Here is a 13,779-nt window from a genome sequence, read left to right as displayed (position 1 = left end):
CACGTCAGACACACTGGGATCCTGGCTGGTGTCGGCTAAGCCCTGGGCACGTGGCTCTGGGCCACCCCAGCCATCGTTTGGGTACAAGGCGTGCCCACCTCCAGGCCAGGCCTCCACCCTGAGACCCCTTGGATGAGGGCAGCATGGCCGCCCGTGTCCTGGTGATCCTGTGGCAGCATCCTGTGGACACTGCGGACCATGTGGCTCCTTGGGGAGGGGCTGCTGCGTGACGAGCGCATCCAGCAAGTCCCATGTTCTCTGGCACTCGCCTGCGTCCGTCCCTCTTGGCTGTGGCAGCTCTGGGCTGTCCTGCTTCCCAGCCTGGAGCTGGGCTCCCCCGGCCTCCCTGGGAGGTCCTGGGGTGGTGGCCGAGAGCCTATCGAGGACCCCGGGTTCTTCTCTGGGACATTGTCCACCTCACTGGCGTGGAATCTGCAGCTGCTATGGACTGAAGACTTGGGCAGTGTCTGTAGACAAGGCTTGGGGGGACAGCACGGGGGATGGGCCTACCCGCACGTGGTCAGCAGAGGTAAAGACCAAGGTGGGAGGCTGAGCTCCCCACAGCCACGGCAGGGTCTGCAGCAGCTCTGCCTAGGCCCTGAGCCCCAGGCAGCTGTGTGTCCAGTGGTCAGGGCTTCCGGCCCATGCCCTGAGCGGTGCCTTTCTGCAAAGAGCAGGGACCCTGCTAGCCAAGCTGTGCCATCAGTGCTGTGCCGAGGGTCGGGGTGGTGTCGGCATGGGATGGGGTGTTGTTGGCTCTGGTGGGGGCGACGGTGGTCTGTGCCTTGCAGAGTAGGGGTGGCTGGGTCACACTGTGCTGCCCAGGGTTGCCTGGTGACTGGATAGAAGAGGCAGGCAGCTTCATGTGCCTACCAGCGTCTGCGGCAGTGGCATGGGCAGTGCTGGAGGAGGGGGCTGGCTGGTGGTGGGCTGGACAAAGGACCCGATGGTGACCAGAGGCCTCATATGGCAGGAGGCAGACACGGATGACCACCAGGGGACGCTGGGCTTCGAGGAGTTCTGTGCCTTCTACAAGATGATGTCCACGCGCCGGGACCTCTACCTGCTGCTGCTCACCTATAGCAACCACAAGGACCATCTGGACCCTGCCGACCTGCAGCGTTTCCTGGAGGTGGAGCAGAAGGTGCAGCCAGAGGGCAGCTCAGGGCGTGGGACCGGTCATGGTGGGCAGTGGAGGCTCCAAGTTGGCTTCTGTTCCCACTGCCTTGGCGTGTGCTGCGGGGGCTGCCGGGCGGGCGGGGAGGCCAGTGTTTCTCTCTGAAGGGCTCTGGGTGGCTCTGTCCTGGTTGAGGACACCTGGAGTATCTAGAGGTGCCCAGGCTCTGCTGTGGTACCAGCCTACAGGGTAGGAACCTTGTGGGCTGGGGCTCTGTGGCCCAGGGTTTGAGAGCTGCCCCTAACCCTCCCCGTCAACTGTGTTCTGGCCACATGGCTGGTCAGCTCCAGGGATAGCGGGCCATACTCATCTGACTGCCCAGCCTGCACCCTGATTCCCCCGGTGCTGTCCCAGGAAGTCTGCCGACCCTTGGAGGCCACGCTGAGGACAAGCACTCCCTGGGCATTGCCCTGCTGACCAGGCATCTGGTGTCCTGCACTGCAGCATGGTCCTGCCTTCCTGATGAGGGTGGGCTGTGGGCCTGACACCTGCCTGGGACTTCCTGGGGCCCTGCTCTGCCCAGCCTCTCATTCGGAGTCGGCCACGTATGAAGGCTGTGTCATCACCACAGTGGGTGGCGCTGGGCAGGGCACAGCAGGAGGGCAACATGGAGATCCTCACGGGGCTGCCCGAGCCAGGCCTGAGGGGCCGCCCCTCCCTAGGGGCTGTGTGGCAGGTCCCTCTCCTGTCCTGGAGGTGTTCCAGGCGAGGGGGCCAGGCACCCTCATGACTGAGTCCCGCTGCCCATGTGGCACTGGGCTAGGGCCAGGGGACGTGACCCTGGCAGCAGGTGCGCTGTCCTGGCACTGGTGTGGGAGGCAGGGCTCGGCTGGGGCTGGATGAAGACAGGCAGATCTGACCCTTTCCCCCTGGCCGTTGTCGCCAGCTCTTGCACCCTCTCCCTGCAGTGGCCCGAACCTGGGTCCAGCCACCTGGACTCTGGGACCCCTGGGTCATAGCTGGCGCTGGGTTCTGACTCATTTGTCCACTGCCCCGCCCATCCTGTCGCCTCCCACCCTCCCAGATTGACCTGCTGGCTCTGCTGCCGGGCTGGCGCAGGCTCTAGGGGGCGTGTGGCTTCATCACTCAGGTGGGGTTTGGCTGCAGGGCTCAGTTCTCCCAGGCATCACCCAGCAGGGACTTTGTGTCAGCGGGAGGCTCCTGTGCCCGCCGGCTCCTTGGGGTGGGACGTGCAGCCTCTGCTTGCTCAGAGCCCTGGGCACAGCTGTGGGATGGTCCACACCACACAGGGTGCCCAGCTGGTGAGGCCAGAGACCCCACCCCTGCCGGAAGAATCCCAGGCTAGGTGACGCGGGGTTGTCTGTGCTGCTGGCCTCAAATGTCACCCTGCCGTAGTCAGCCTGATGTGGCGATGTGACACAGGGGCAGCAGGCGGCGGGTGGCAGAATGGGGGAGCTGTGTAAGGGTGGCCCACGCCGGGCCTGGGCCAGCCCGAGCTCACGCCCCTGACCCGCCCAGATGCAGGGTGTCACCCTGGAGTGCTGCCGCGACATCATCCAGCAGTTCGAGCCCTGCCCGGAAAACAAGAGCAAGGGCGTACTGGGCATCGATGGTGAGCAGGCCAGGCCGGCCGGGTGGGCAGCCTGCAGGCGGGACAGGTGGCTCTGAGCCCCAGGCGGGGCTGACGCCCGGACCCACGCTGCGCTATAGGCTTCACCAACTACACGCGGAGCCCTGCGGGTGACATCTTCAACCCCGAGCACCACGGTGTGCACCAGGACATGACGCAGCCCCTGAGCCACTACTTCATCACCTCGTCCCACAACACCTACCTCGTAGGAGACCAGCTCACGTCGCAGTCGAGGGCAGACATGTACGCCTGGGTCCTGCAGGCCGGCTGCCGCTGCGTAGAGGGTGAGCAGCCCCAGGGAAGCCTCCTCCGTGTGTGTCGCTGGAGGAGAGCAGGGCCGGCTGCAGCTGGCATCCACGGCCCAGGTGGCCGAGCCCCTGGCTGACTGGGTCTGTGCCCACAGTGGACTGCTGGGACGGGCCTGATGGGGAGCCCATCGTCCACCACGGCTACACGCTGACCTCCAAGATCCTCTTCAAAGATGTCATCGAGACCATCAACAAATATGCCTTCCTGAAGAACGAGTGAGTGGCTGGGCCAGGGGCTTGGCTCCAGGCTGGACAGGGTTCCCCCACATCCTGTGTCCTTTCTGGGAGGCAGTGGCCACGGTGGACAAGGAGTGGGCTTTCTTTCAGGATTTCCTTTGGGGAGCAGTTCAGAGAGGGATGGGGCCACGGGGCCAGGAGCGGGGAGGCGGTGTGTGCAGGAATGGACATGGCACACTGGCTGAGACCGCACAGGGCACACGCATACACGTCCTGGTCTCACAGGTGGTGGCAGCTCTGGTGGCAGCCCCCAGGGCATGGCAGCCCCGGAGCTAATTGGCCCCGAGAAGCCACTCTGTCCAGACTCAATGTGCTGTCACTTGGCTGTAGTTGCAGATACCGTTGAGGAAAATCCAATTTAGTTTCTGGAAATAGAAGGCCGCCTCCTTGCTGCTAGCTTTACCTCGAGTCCTGGCTAAACGGGGCTCACAGGCAAGAGAGGCGCTACGTGAGCGATTGATTTAGTAAATGGAAGGGGGCCTCTCCCGGGGAGAGCTGGCCCGTGTCCCGCGTCTGGCTGTGTGTGCTGCGGGTAGAGCAGCGAGGCCCCTGTGGACAGCCAGGCCCTGGGCTGCAGGGTGGTGGAGGATGCTGGACCCCCTCGTGCCCGGGGGTTGCTGAGGAGCGGAGGCCCGGGGGGCCCTGGGAACCAGGTTTGGCCTTGCCTGTCAGTGGGATCTTCCCCCCAGCCCTGGGAAGCTGGGAGGCTGGGAAGTGGGGTGCTGTCACCTTCTCCCCGTCCTCACCTCCCTCTCCACCTCACACAATTGCCCGTCTCTGCTCTGGTTCGTACCCCCTTGGTTTGGCTCACCCACATTTGTAAAAGGATCAAGGCCGCCTTTTGGTAAAAGTCCAAGCAGAATGTGCATATGGTTAGAGATAGAGCTGAAGCGCTTATGCTGGCACTGGCCGTGCTCCCGGTTCCCACCGCGCCGCCACCACCCTTCCCCTCAGATGGTGCCGCCGGGCTGTGTCTCCCCTGGGCGGCTGGTGCGGGGACCCAGGCCCAGGCTCCGGGATCTGGGTCGCAGGGATTACGATCTCAGTCTGCCTACTGCCGCTTTTCAACTGAAACCGTTCCCGTTGCTTCTCCTGGGTTTTCTAATTGCCTTCTTTTAAAACTGGGGAAGGTGCGGGTGCCTCCTTTCCTCATCCTTGAGTTGTCCCAGCTCCTTTCCTACCCCACCTTGCTCTGCGGGGCCTCTGGGGGCCCCCTTTCAGAGCTGTGTGGAGCTGTCTGTCCTGGGTATGGTGAAGTCCCCTCCTCGTGCAGCGGCAAGGTGACCCCTGCCCCTGCGCCTGACCCTGCCTGTCCTCTCGGCTTGGGGGCCGCAGGTACCCTGTGATCCTGTCCATCGAGAACCACTGTTGCGTTGTCCAGCAGAAGAAGATGGCGCAGTACCTGACTGACATCCTCGGGGACAAGCTGGACCTGTCGGCCGTGAGCAGCGAGGACGCCTCCATGCTTCCCTCTCCCCAGATGCTCAGGGGCAAGGTCCTGGTCAAGGTGAGGCCCTGCGGCTGGCTGGACCCTGACTGGCCTGGGTCTCCTTGATCCTGTCCCGAGGCTCTGCCCCTGGTGTCTGTTCCTCCCAGGGGAAGAAGCTCCCAGCCAACATCAGTGACGATGCGGAGGAAGGCGAGGTGTCTGATGAGGACAGTGCCGACGAGATCGACGAGGACTGCAAGCTCCTCAACGGGGATGTGAGTGTGTGGGGCACGGAGGGGTGCAGGAGGCTGCCTCGGGGGCCCATGTGGCTGGGGTTGGTGGGGGCCACCCTCTGCCTGCCCCACCCCACCTGTCACAGGAGCCCCTGCTGCAGCCATGGGACACCCCACACGGTTTGTGACCCCTTCCAGTGCCCACTCCTGAGCTGACTCGGGTGCTGCTCGCTGCCTGGCCCCATCCTCTGGCCCCTGAGCTCACTGGGGCGTGGCTCCCACATGGTCCCATTGGCACCCTTCTGTGCTGGCCTCTGCCCAGAATATCCTGGATTCCAGCCAGTTCCGGGCCAGCTCCAGCCCACGCGGGGAGGCTCCTGGTCCTGCCCAGCGGAGCCTGGCCCAGCCTCAGCCCCACTCGAAGCTGCACCAACCCTAGTCGAGAGCTCCTGCCAGGCGGGCCAGCCAGACCCAGTGGTGGCTGGCTTCCCCAGGGCTGGCTTGGTCCCTGCGGAGGGAGGGAGGCTGGCCGAGGAGGCTTGAGGACCCTGGGTGCAGAGGGCTGGGGGTGGAACTGGCTTTCTCTCGCCTCCGTTGCTGCTCTGATCTGCTGCTGCTGCTGCTAGGAGGCAGCGGAGCCTATTTCTCCCCAAGGGGCCATTGGATGGGAAAATAATTGTGCAGAAGGCTTCCCGGCCAGGCTGTTTAATTGTTTTAGAAAGCACTGAGACAGCAGAAATCTTCCCGCGCTGGGTGTGCCCGCGCATGCCTCTGCCTGGCTCCTTGGTGGAAAACCCATGACCACGATGTCCGCTTAGCGCTCACTCCAGCCCAGCCCCAGGCTCCCCCAAAGTCTGCTCTGACCCCTGCCCATCTTCTTGAGTATGTGGTGGCCGGGGTGGGTCCCTGATCCTCTGCTGCCTGCTGGGCATGCTGACTTCCTCCCCTGAGGCCTACCGACCAGGGCACTGCAAGCTCTCTGCTCACTGCCCCTGGGCAGCACCAAGGGGACCAGACGGGCCTGGACCCAGGGGCAGCTCATCACTCCTCAGCCACCCCAAGGCTGCAGCTTTCAGAGCTGTGAGTGGGCAGTGCGTGTGCCGGCCCTGGGGCTGTCACCTGCTGCTGCCTTTGGGGCCGGGGACACGTGCTGAGGGCTGGCCTCTGGTTCCCGCAGGCCTCCACCAATCGGAAGCGTGTGGAAAACATTGCCAAGAAGAAACTGGATTCTCTAATCAAGGAGTCAAAGATCCGAGACTGTGAAGACCCCAACGACTTCACAGTCTCCACCATGTCCCCGTCAGGGAAACCTGGGCATAGAGCAGATGCCAAGAAGGTGAGGCCCCCGAGGACAAGGCTCCCACCTGCAGCTCTGTGTGGGGACACAGGTGCCTCTGTGTACACGCCTGTACCCCTCATGCCTATACACATACACCTCGGTGCACACAGCCATACACCTGCCCTTGCTCCTGGGCACACCTCTGCAGACACATATCATGACACACATGTGCACATCTACACACATCTATATGCACACGCACCTGCACACACACCTATATAACTTCTGTATGTGTACAGCTGCACACACCTGCACATATGCACACTTTGCACAGATATGCCTGCACACCCAAGCACACATGTGTGCACACACACACACACTCCTCTGCCTGAGACTCGGGCCCTGAGGCCGGTGTGCCCTCCATGGCAGGTCCACCTGGAGCTTTGGCCTGTCTCTGCCTCTCCCTTGTGGAGAACAAGCCTGTGCAGTTACCTCGCCTAGCAAGATGGCGGGGCCCAGGCCCTGTGGTGTGTGCTGCGGGTCCTGTCCTTCTCACTGCTCTCGTGGTTCTAACAGCCACACCTGACCTCAGCCTGGGCAGATGGCCCCGAGGAGACTTGTGCATCGCCTAGGGTGGTGAGGGTCTCATGAGTGACAGAGGGTGACCAAGGTCTCGGGGCACCAGGGCTGGGAGACATCCAGCAGGTAGACGCGGCTGCCCCGCCTCAGCCGGCCACAGCTGGGGGGTGGCGTCCCCACGGAGATGATGGCTGACAGAGGCTATCATGACATACACCATGGAGCGTGGGCGCGTGCATGTCTGTGTGTGTGCAAGCATGCGTGCTGGGGAGGCAGGGACAGGGGGCCTCTCTGGACAGGGCAGCAAGCCTTGGAGGCTGGCCACATCTGCCAAGGGGCCCAAGCCAAGCAGCTGCGCAATGTTGGCAAATCAGGACGTGGCGGTGACTGGAGACCTGTGGGCTGGCGTCTCAGGCTGGCTCCTGGCCATTTCCCAGGCCCTTGGGGAGGCGGGGAGACTGGGAGGGGTTTCTTCCTGGCTGTGGCTGTGTCCTGCAAGGACCAGTATTTTTGGAGGCAGGCGTTTGTGTTTCCACCCACGGCCCAGCGTTCTTGGCGGGTGCACACAGGCTTGGCTCTATTTCAGTCCCAGGCATCCAGGTGGGGCAGCGTGGCCCACCTGAAGCTCTGCCTAGCCAGGTGGGGTTGATGTTAAGTCTGTGCTTTCCTTGGCCAAGCAACACCTGGCAGGGCACCAGGGGACGCTGTGAGCCTGACTACCTCACGTCTGAGCAGCTGCTGAGGGCTTCTAGGAACAGCAGGAGGAGGAGCAGGGGCTCAGGCTGGGCCACCGCGGTGGGAGGAGGCCCAGGCCCCCGATGGCAGCAGCAGGCTGTCCTCTGCCGGCCCAGGTCAGCTCAGAAGGGCCCGAGAGCCCTCAGGGACAGCCATGTATGTGGTGGACACAGGGGTGGGGCTAAGGGGATGTGTCCAGCAGGGATTCAGAGTGGAGAACGCCTGTTCCAGGCTGCCATAGACACAGGAAGTCCTGTTGAGAGCCCCTCAGGCTCTACCTGCTGGACAGGGTGTCGACCCTCTGCATGGGCACCTGGAGGACATGAGACCCCCTTGGGGAGGCTCAGGCAGTAGGGCAGATGCCTGGGGAGACAGAGGGCTTCAGCTGAAGTGCTGGGTGCCAGGACAGGGCACGCCCCTGGGGATCCTGTGAGGACAGAGCAGCAGCCCTGCTGTGGCTCTGTCCCTCAGGGTCCCTCAGTGTAGCCTGACTCACCCACCTGCTGGGCTCACCCAGGACAGACGGTGGCTCAGGGCTGGGAGGGCCAGGCCGCCAGCTGCCTACAGCCCCGTGGTGGTCAGTGGAGCTGACGCCTCTATGTGGATGCCCTGGGGTGGCAGCAGGTTCTGGCCTTGCTGTGTGGGTTGTGGGTGGCCACCTGTTCTTCAGGGCCATCGTGCACCTCTCCTTAGGCCCAGATCGTGGTCACTCATGGCTCAGCAATGGCAGCATTCTGGGCAGCATCTCTATTGCCTCCTGGCCCACGGGCGCAGTGGCCACGCCTCCCTTGACAGTCACCCCTGAGCGGAGAGGAGAGGGTCTGAGACTGCTGAGGCCAGGAGGGCAGTGCTCAGAAGGCCACATGAGATGGGATGGCCTTGTGCACTCCTTCCTTGGATCTGCCTCAGGCTTGGAGCTGGCAACGGCCCTGCCCGGAAGGGCCGGCCAGGGAGGCCTTTGGACCCAGTGTCAGGTCAGCTGGGCCAGTCCTGGCTTCCTGGGAGGGCTAATAGTGTGCAGGGCTCCGGCTGGTGGTGGTGATTTTGGAGCATGTCTGTGGGACTCACCTGGCCTTCTGTGTAGGGCAGAGGCTACCCCAGCTCAGCTCCAGGGAAGCAGGAGTGGCAGGATGCTGCTGGGCTGCTAGCCTGAGGGTGCTGTTGCCAGGTGTGCTTAGTGGCTCTCACGGCAGCTCTGGAGCACCCATGGTGTGTGAGAACGTGTCATGTGTGTAGACGTGTCCGTGGTGTATGCAGGGCGTGCATGGTGTATACCTGAGTGTCCATAGCATGTGCAGGAACATGTCCACGTGTGCTGATATGTCCAGGTGTGTGTGAGGTGTGTGGTCTGTGCAGAGCGTCTGCAATATGCCCCTGTGTGTCTATGGTGTGTTCAGGCCTGCACACAGGAGTCTTCCTATGCATGTAGTCAGGGTCTGTGTGGTGTGTCACCTTTGGTTGAAGCTGCTCTAGTTTTTTTCTTTTTTCTTTTCTTGTCTTTTTGAGACAGAGTTTCACTATGCAGTTGAGGCTAGCCTTGAACTCACTTTGTAGCCAAGGATGTCCTCAACTCACAGTGATCCTCCTGCCTCAGCCTCCCAACTTTTTTTGCAGTTGCTTCATGGCTGAGGCCCTGGTTGCTGCTGGTGGCCCTCTTATGTGTGATAGGAGCTGCCCCTCCTGCTGGGAGTGGGGTACTGGGCACCTCCTGGACAGGCTGGGCCAAGTTTGGGGGCACTTGTGAGGGGGCTGGCGGGGAGCAGGTGGAGTGGCGGCAGCAGCTTCAGGGAAGCAAGCGCTCTGCATAGGATCCTGTGGCCCAGGGTGGCCGAACTCTAGGGTGGCTGGGCGGTGGATGGTGGGAGGAGGGGCACAGGGCCTGGGGACCAGGAGGCGGGGAGAGCTGTGTGGTCCCAGAGGGCTGAGTCCCAGCTCCATGCTGAGGGTGCAGAAGACTCATCTCCTGCCCCTGGTGTCGGGGTCACAGCTGACACTGTGTCCAGGACCCGGTGCTACTGGGGTGTGGGTAACCCCTCTGCTCTGGGCGGCGGGGTCCTGAGAAAGCAGGCCGGCTAGGGGTGTCCCGGACTCTGGCAGCGTTCAGGTGCAGTCTGTCCCAGGACAGCGAGTCAGCGGGATGGGATTAGAGCCAGGCCACGGAGAAGCCTGTGCTGCCCACCCGGCCCCGGCCTCCAGGACTCGCCCTGGCTTTGTGCCCGCTCGCCCCGCCCTCCCTAGCTGGGCTCAAGCCCACTCTTCAAGGAAGCCTCGAGGCTGCGGGGGGCACCAGTCTCATCCTTACCTGTCTCCCTTGGGCAGAGCAAAGCTGAGGAGGACGTGGAGCCTGGGGAGGACGCCGGGGCCAGCAGACGCAACAGCCGCCTCCTCATGAGTAGCTTCTCCAAGCGCAAGGTCCGGCCCCGGTCCCAGACTGGGGGCCCTGTGTGGGGACCCCGCAGAGCCCACCCTACTCCCCAAACCAGGTGCTAGCGGGCTCTGGGGTCAGATGCCTCGGCGGCCCCCTCTGGCCTGGCCGGTGCCTGAGCTCAGACACCCTATGGCTGCCCCAAGTTGCCAGGGCCTGGGCAGAGCCAAGCGGCTGGGCAGGAAGGGTTTGCAGGCTGTGTGGGCTGCTGGGAACCCAGAGGGCCCAGCTGAATGAGGGCCCCGCAGGTCATAGCTCTGTCCTCCGGCACAGAGAAAGGGCAACAAGCTAAAGAAGGTGTCCAGCATGGAGGAGGGGGACGAGGACCCGGACTCACCAGGAAGCCAGAGCCGAGGGTCAGTGGCCTGAAGGGGCGGGGGCATCACCCTGGGGTCCTCGGGGCGGTGGCCCCACGCCCTTCCCTGAGTGACCCACTGGGCTGTCCCCAGACACCAGGCAGGACCTCAAGGCAGCCGTGGGAAGGAAGCTGCTGTCCAGGCGGCAGCAGCGGTGGGATGTGTGGGTGGGCACGGGCAGCCTGGCAGGATGGACACTGGGGCAGGGTCGGCCAGGGCAGCACACACCAGGCCTTGGTGCCCCTCCCCCTCCCCAGTGCTGCTTGTTCCTGGTGATGGGGGTTCCCTGCGATAGAAGTTCCCATGTCCCACGGGGCTGGCACTGGTCCCTGGGACACCTCGGGTTTCGTGGCGGCCTCCTCTGCCTGAGCCCATCTCTCTCCTCCCAGGGCTCTCCCCTGTGTGCCCTATCCGGGTCCTGTTCCTCCCCCGTCACACCAGCTCTCTCCTGCCCCTATAGCACCCCCGCAGTCTCTGCCCCGCCTCTCCTGCTCAGGGCCTTCCAGAGCCCACATCCTCACCCCTCCCGGCCGGCAGCAGGCTTGTCCCCATGGGCTTGGGATGCCCAGGCCTTTGTACCAGCTGGCACCCTACAGGGGCGTCTGCCCAGCCTTGCCGTGGCCTGGGTCCATGCCTGACGGGGTTGGCACCTGCTCCAGGCTTAGCACAGTCCCTCAGGCCAAGTGGCCTCTGTGTGTGCCCTGCCCATGCAGTGTGGGCCTGGAAGGACCTGCCCAGGGGCCGGAGCCCCGTAGTGGAGCTGGGTGCCTGCCCGGCTGCCCTGAGCGGGAGGGCACCGCAGGGCCCCGACTGCCTCTGCCATGCCCCGCAGGACAGCCCGGCAGAAGAAGACCGTGAAGCTGTCCCGGGCCCTCTCGGACCTGGTGAAATACACCAAGTCCGTGGGCTCTCATGACGTGGAGATGGAGGGTGAGGGCCGTGGGGCAGGCATGGGGGGCCCCGGAGCCGGGCTGTGTGTGCCCTGAGGCCCACAACTCATGCCACGGTCTGCGCCACAGTGGCCTCGAGCTGGCAGGTGTCGTCCTTCAGCGAGACCAAGGCCCACCAGATCCTGCAGCAGAAGCCGGCGCAGTACCTGCGCTTCAACCAGCACCAGCTGTCGCGCATCTACCCCTCATCCTACCGCGTGGACTCGAGCAACTACAACCCGCAGCCCTTCTGGAACGCTGGCTGCCAGATGGGTGCGTGTGGCTGAAGGGCGAGGAGGCCGCGGCCGTGGCCCTGCCATCCTGCAGCCGGAGCCCACCACGGGCGTGAAGCCTTGTTTCTGTCCTCACCCCCGACCCATGGCTTTGGCACACCTCTACTCTGCTAGGCTGGCACCCAGCTGAGTCCTTAAACCCCAGGCAGCCTGGGAGAGACGGCCCCACTGCCCTGGCCCTGTGTGTGTGTGAGCTGGCGGGGCCCAGCTGGGGGACCTCCTGCAGGATGCAGGGCCCCTCCTCACAGTGGGGAGCTGCAGGGCCCACCCGTGGGGACGAGGCAGAGCCGGGGGACACAGTGGTTGGGGGCACAGTGTGGGGTGGCTGCTGACTCCAGGGCCTTCTGTCCTCAACCGCAGTTGCCCTGAACTACCAGTCAGAGGGGCGGATGCTACAGCTGAATCGGGCCAAGTTCAGTGCCAACGGCAACTGCGGCTACGTGCTCAAGCCCCCATGCATGTGCCAGGGTGAGGCGCGGGGGTGCGGGGCCACAGGGCACACCAGGCAGCAGGGGGGCTAGGCTGCCACCTGCTGCCAGGATTCTGAAGGTGGAGGCAGCACCGCCCCGGGCTGCCTGTGAAGGACCCTGCTTGCCAGGGCCTTGGGTTACAACTTGGGGAGTCCCTGGCCCAACCTGGGCCCTCGTGAGAGGTGCGAGCAGGGCTGGCCTGAGGGGTCTGGGGTCTGCAGGCTCAGGCCCGACACTGCAGCTGGACTCCCGAAGGCCTGCACCTCCTTTTTGCCCCTTGGTCTCTGCCTGTGGTTTCCCCATCTCCTCCCTCTCCTCCTCACCCTGCCTCTGTCCTATGGAGCTGTGTCAGCACTCAGCATGTCCTCGAAGTCCTCAGCCTGTGCAAGCTCCTGGCCGCCCCCATCTTTGCACTGTCCCTGTGCCTGGATGGGGGCTGACTGTGGCCGGAGTCCCCAGCACCCAGCTGCTATGTTTTTGGGGTGCTGGCTGCTCTGCTCACACCCGCATCCTCTCAGGTGTCTTCAACCCCAACTCTGAGGACCCCCTGCCTGGACAGCTCAAGAAGCAGCTGTCCTTGAGGATCATCAGTGGGCAGCAGCTCCCCAAGCCACGGGACTCCATGCTGGGCGACCGCGGAGAGGTAGGGCCAGGCCTGCGCAGGAGGTGTGGGCTGTGGGGCCCCATGCGGTCCTTGTCTCAGAACCCGACGCCACCTGTCACGCCATGCCCAGATCATTGACCCCTTCGTGGAGGTGGAGGTCATCGGGCTCCCTGTGGACTGCAGCAAGGAGCAGACCCGTGTGGTGGATGACAATGGTGAGCATCCCGATGCCAGCCTGTGCCCATGCTGGGGACCACAGCCCAGCCCGGCAAGGAGAGGCCAGGGCTACCTGTAGTGTGCCAGGTGCCCCAGCCCCTGAGGCCCCCAGACCCCTGGCTCTCACATTCTGGGGCACAGGGCTGGGTCGCAGCCCGGCCCACACAGCCTGCCTTCCCCTCCAGGATTCAACCCCATGTGGGAGGAGACGCTGGTGTTCACGGTACACATGCCCGAGATCGCGCTGGTGCGCTTCCTGGTCTGGGACCACGATCCCATTGGGCGGGACTTCATTGGCCAGAGGACGCTGGCCTTCAGCAGCATGATGCCAGGTGGGTGGGCCAGGCTGCGGAGTTGGCCCTGGCAGGGCTTCTGGCAGTGGCCCCAGCACACAGAAGCCCCCACTCCCGCCGGCTTCTTGGGGTGGGGGGCTCGCCCACGGGAAGCTCCCTGCAGGCTCCACAGTGCCCCTGGGTGTTCTGGAGGGGTGGAGCTCCATGGGGTCACCAGTCCTGCTCAGGGCTGTGGGAAGAGCGCAGGCCACTGGGCGGGCAGGGCGGGGAGGCCCTGCTGACCGCATGGCCGTGCCCCAGGCTATCGGCACGTGTACCTGGAGGGGATGGAAGAGGCCTCCATCTTTGTGCACGTGGCCATCAGCGACATCAGCGGTAAGGTGAGTGCCCCAGGGGAAGAAGGCAGTGCTTAGTGGCAGTCCCAGAGACTGAGGCCTGCGGTGACCTCGCTGGGCTTCCTCCTCTACCTGAAGTGGGGTACGGGGGTGCTGGCTCTGGGGCCTGCCAGGGCTGACCTCGTGTCCCTGCCCTGGGAAGGAGTTCCCTGGTTTCCCCTCCTGCCTCCTACCTGTGCCTGGCTCAGTCACCCTTGCTGGCCCCACCTGGGAGTGCTGACCACCTGGCT

General features: G+C 64.1%; 1 protein-coding gene across 5 annotated transcripts in view; it reads left to right on the top strand.

The window, feature by feature from the left end:
* The window catches only part of Plch2 (phospholipase C, eta 2), a 67,346-nt gene that overhangs the window by 48,395 nt on the left and 5,172 nt on the right, over positions 1 to 13,779 (top strand). For all 5 annotated transcript variants that reach the window (XM_013504172.1, XM_013504173.1, XM_013504170.1 and 2 more), the window contains 16 exons: positions 974 to 1,144; positions 2,657 to 2,750; positions 2,849 to 3,052; positions 3,172 to 3,292; positions 4,649 to 4,820; positions 4,910 to 5,017; positions 6,153 to 6,311; positions 9,888 to 9,980; positions 10,267 to 10,349; positions 11,182 to 11,279; positions 11,369 to 11,551; positions 11,932 to 12,039; positions 12,560 to 12,684; positions 12,776 to 12,860; positions 13,047 to 13,193; positions 13,455 to 13,534. In XM_013504172.1, the coding sequence (XP_013359626.1) occupies positions 974 to 1,144; positions 2,657 to 2,750; positions 2,849 to 3,052; positions 3,172 to 3,292; positions 4,649 to 4,820; positions 4,910 to 5,017; positions 6,153 to 6,311; positions 9,888 to 9,980; positions 10,267 to 10,349; positions 11,182 to 11,279; positions 11,369 to 11,551; positions 11,932 to 12,039; positions 12,560 to 12,684; positions 12,776 to 12,860; positions 13,047 to 13,193; positions 13,455 to 13,534 (2,031 nt within the window). The remainder of the gene's footprint in view (positions 1 to 973; positions 1,145 to 2,656; positions 2,751 to 2,848; positions 3,053 to 3,171; positions 3,293 to 4,648; positions 4,821 to 4,909; positions 5,018 to 6,152; positions 6,312 to 9,887; positions 9,981 to 10,266; positions 10,350 to 11,181; positions 11,280 to 11,368; positions 11,552 to 11,931; positions 12,040 to 12,559; positions 12,685 to 12,775; positions 12,861 to 13,046; positions 13,194 to 13,454; positions 13,535 to 13,779) is intronic.

The sequence above is a fragment of the Chinchilla lanigera genome, unplaced genomic scaffold (genome assembly GCF_000276665.1).
Source record: "Chinchilla lanigera isolate Chin_1 unplaced genomic scaffold, ChiLan1.0 scaffold00085, whole genome shotgun sequence".
Lineage (NCBI taxonomy): Eukaryota > Metazoa > Chordata > Mammalia > Rodentia > Chinchillidae > Chinchilla > Chinchilla lanigera.
This window is presented reverse-complemented; position numbering and strand designations above follow the sequence as displayed.